This window comes from Aplysia californica, unplaced genomic scaffold (genome assembly GCF_000002075.1).
Source record: "Aplysia californica isolate F4 #8 unplaced genomic scaffold, AplCal3.0 scaffold00379, whole genome shotgun sequence".
In the NCBI taxonomy this organism is placed as follows: Eukaryota; Metazoa; Mollusca; class Gastropoda; order Aplysiida; family Aplysiidae; genus Aplysia; species Aplysia californica.
Window position 1 is genome coordinate 512,762 of NW_004797649.1, and position 1,323 is coordinate 514,084.

At 41.3% G+C, this 1,323-nt stretch overlaps 1 protein-coding gene across 1 annotated transcript in view; it reads left to right on the plus strand.

Annotated features, from left to right (window-relative positions):
- Nucleotides 1–1,323, plus strand: part of LOC101860511 (metabotropic glutamate receptor 6) — a 53,969-nt gene that overhangs the window by 33,724 nt on the left and 18,922 nt on the right. The window contains exon 4 of the mRNA XM_035971111.1: nucleotides 968–1,069. Within this exon, the coding sequence (XP_035827004.1) occupies nucleotides 968–1,069 (102 nt within the window). The remainder of the gene's footprint in view (nucleotides 1–967; nucleotides 1,070–1,323) is intronic.

Here is a 1,323-nt window from a genome sequence, read left to right on the forward strand (position 1 = left end):
CCCCCACCCCGACCCCTTTTGTGTTTTTTCGTTTACATTATATTGACAGTTTGTAAGACCTTGCTGTTGAGCAGGAATTTGCATTATTGATTGCCTGTTATTATTACTGTTCTGGTTTTGGTTAGTGCTTTACGGCTTTCGCAACAGCATAAGGTTATATGAGCGTGTGCGATACATTCAACATTAATTTGTTAGTCCGGAAGGAATTAATTTTGAATTTTGCCCGGGTGGCAGTGGAAGCCTACCCTTATCGATTTTGGACCACAAAAGGATCTTTAATGAGCGCAAATTGCCCCTGGGACCTCCGACATTTTCCGCCCATATCCGAGAAGGCTAGCTAAATGTTAGATCTCACCTACGAGTACCCTAAGATCAGGGCTGTGGATATTATATAACTTATCTCCGAGGCATTTTCCACGAAGTTTCTAATTTTGCTCAGTTCTATCGGAGATGGTTGCGCTTCTTTAATAACCTTAATGCAGTGTTGCAAGAGACGTTGTCTCTATACAACTTCAATTTCATCTACTGCTCGTTTTTGTTTTGTTTGTTTATTTGTTTGTTTCGTATGTTTGCTATTTTTGTTTGCTTGGGGTTTTTTTAAGTTTTAGTAAGAATTTTAAGGCACTAATTGCAGCCTAATTAAATCATGTTTGTGCCGAATATTAGAGGTGCTACTAAAGGGTAACATACCCGAAAAAGAATTCCAACGAGCCAAACAGAATTGAAAAAAAAAATCATTTTGAATCACGAAGCTATGTTTCCTTTTTTTGTTTTTGCTATTGTAAGTACCCAAAGCGCGCTCATGTGACCTTATGTCGTTGCGAGCGCCGTAAAACTCATAATTAACGAAAACTAAAGTGTCCAAAAAGAACTGCTCGTCCTCAGTCGGTGTGAGTACTCAGTGATGTAAATCTAAGTGAGGTAAGACCACTCCAATTCCAATTTTTGTTGGTTTCCCCTCGTCCAGGCTTTACGAGAAGACATCGGCAAGATCGACGGTGTGTGTATCGCCTACGCTCAAAAGATTTTCCAGGACGCCAGTTACAAAGACCATCAATGGATCCTGCAGGTGATTTGACTTATGAACGCGCGCACACATACACACACACACACACACACACACACACATACACACACACACACACACACACACACACACACATAAAAACGCACGACTACCTACTCACTGGCGTCTGTGGTGTGGCGGTGAGGCACTTATTAGACGTCGTACGCAAGAAACCTGAGCCCAATTTTCATGTGGGGATAATTTTAAATCGAGTATCTCTCGGTCTGACTTCTGAATTGTTGTATCCCTCTTAACCC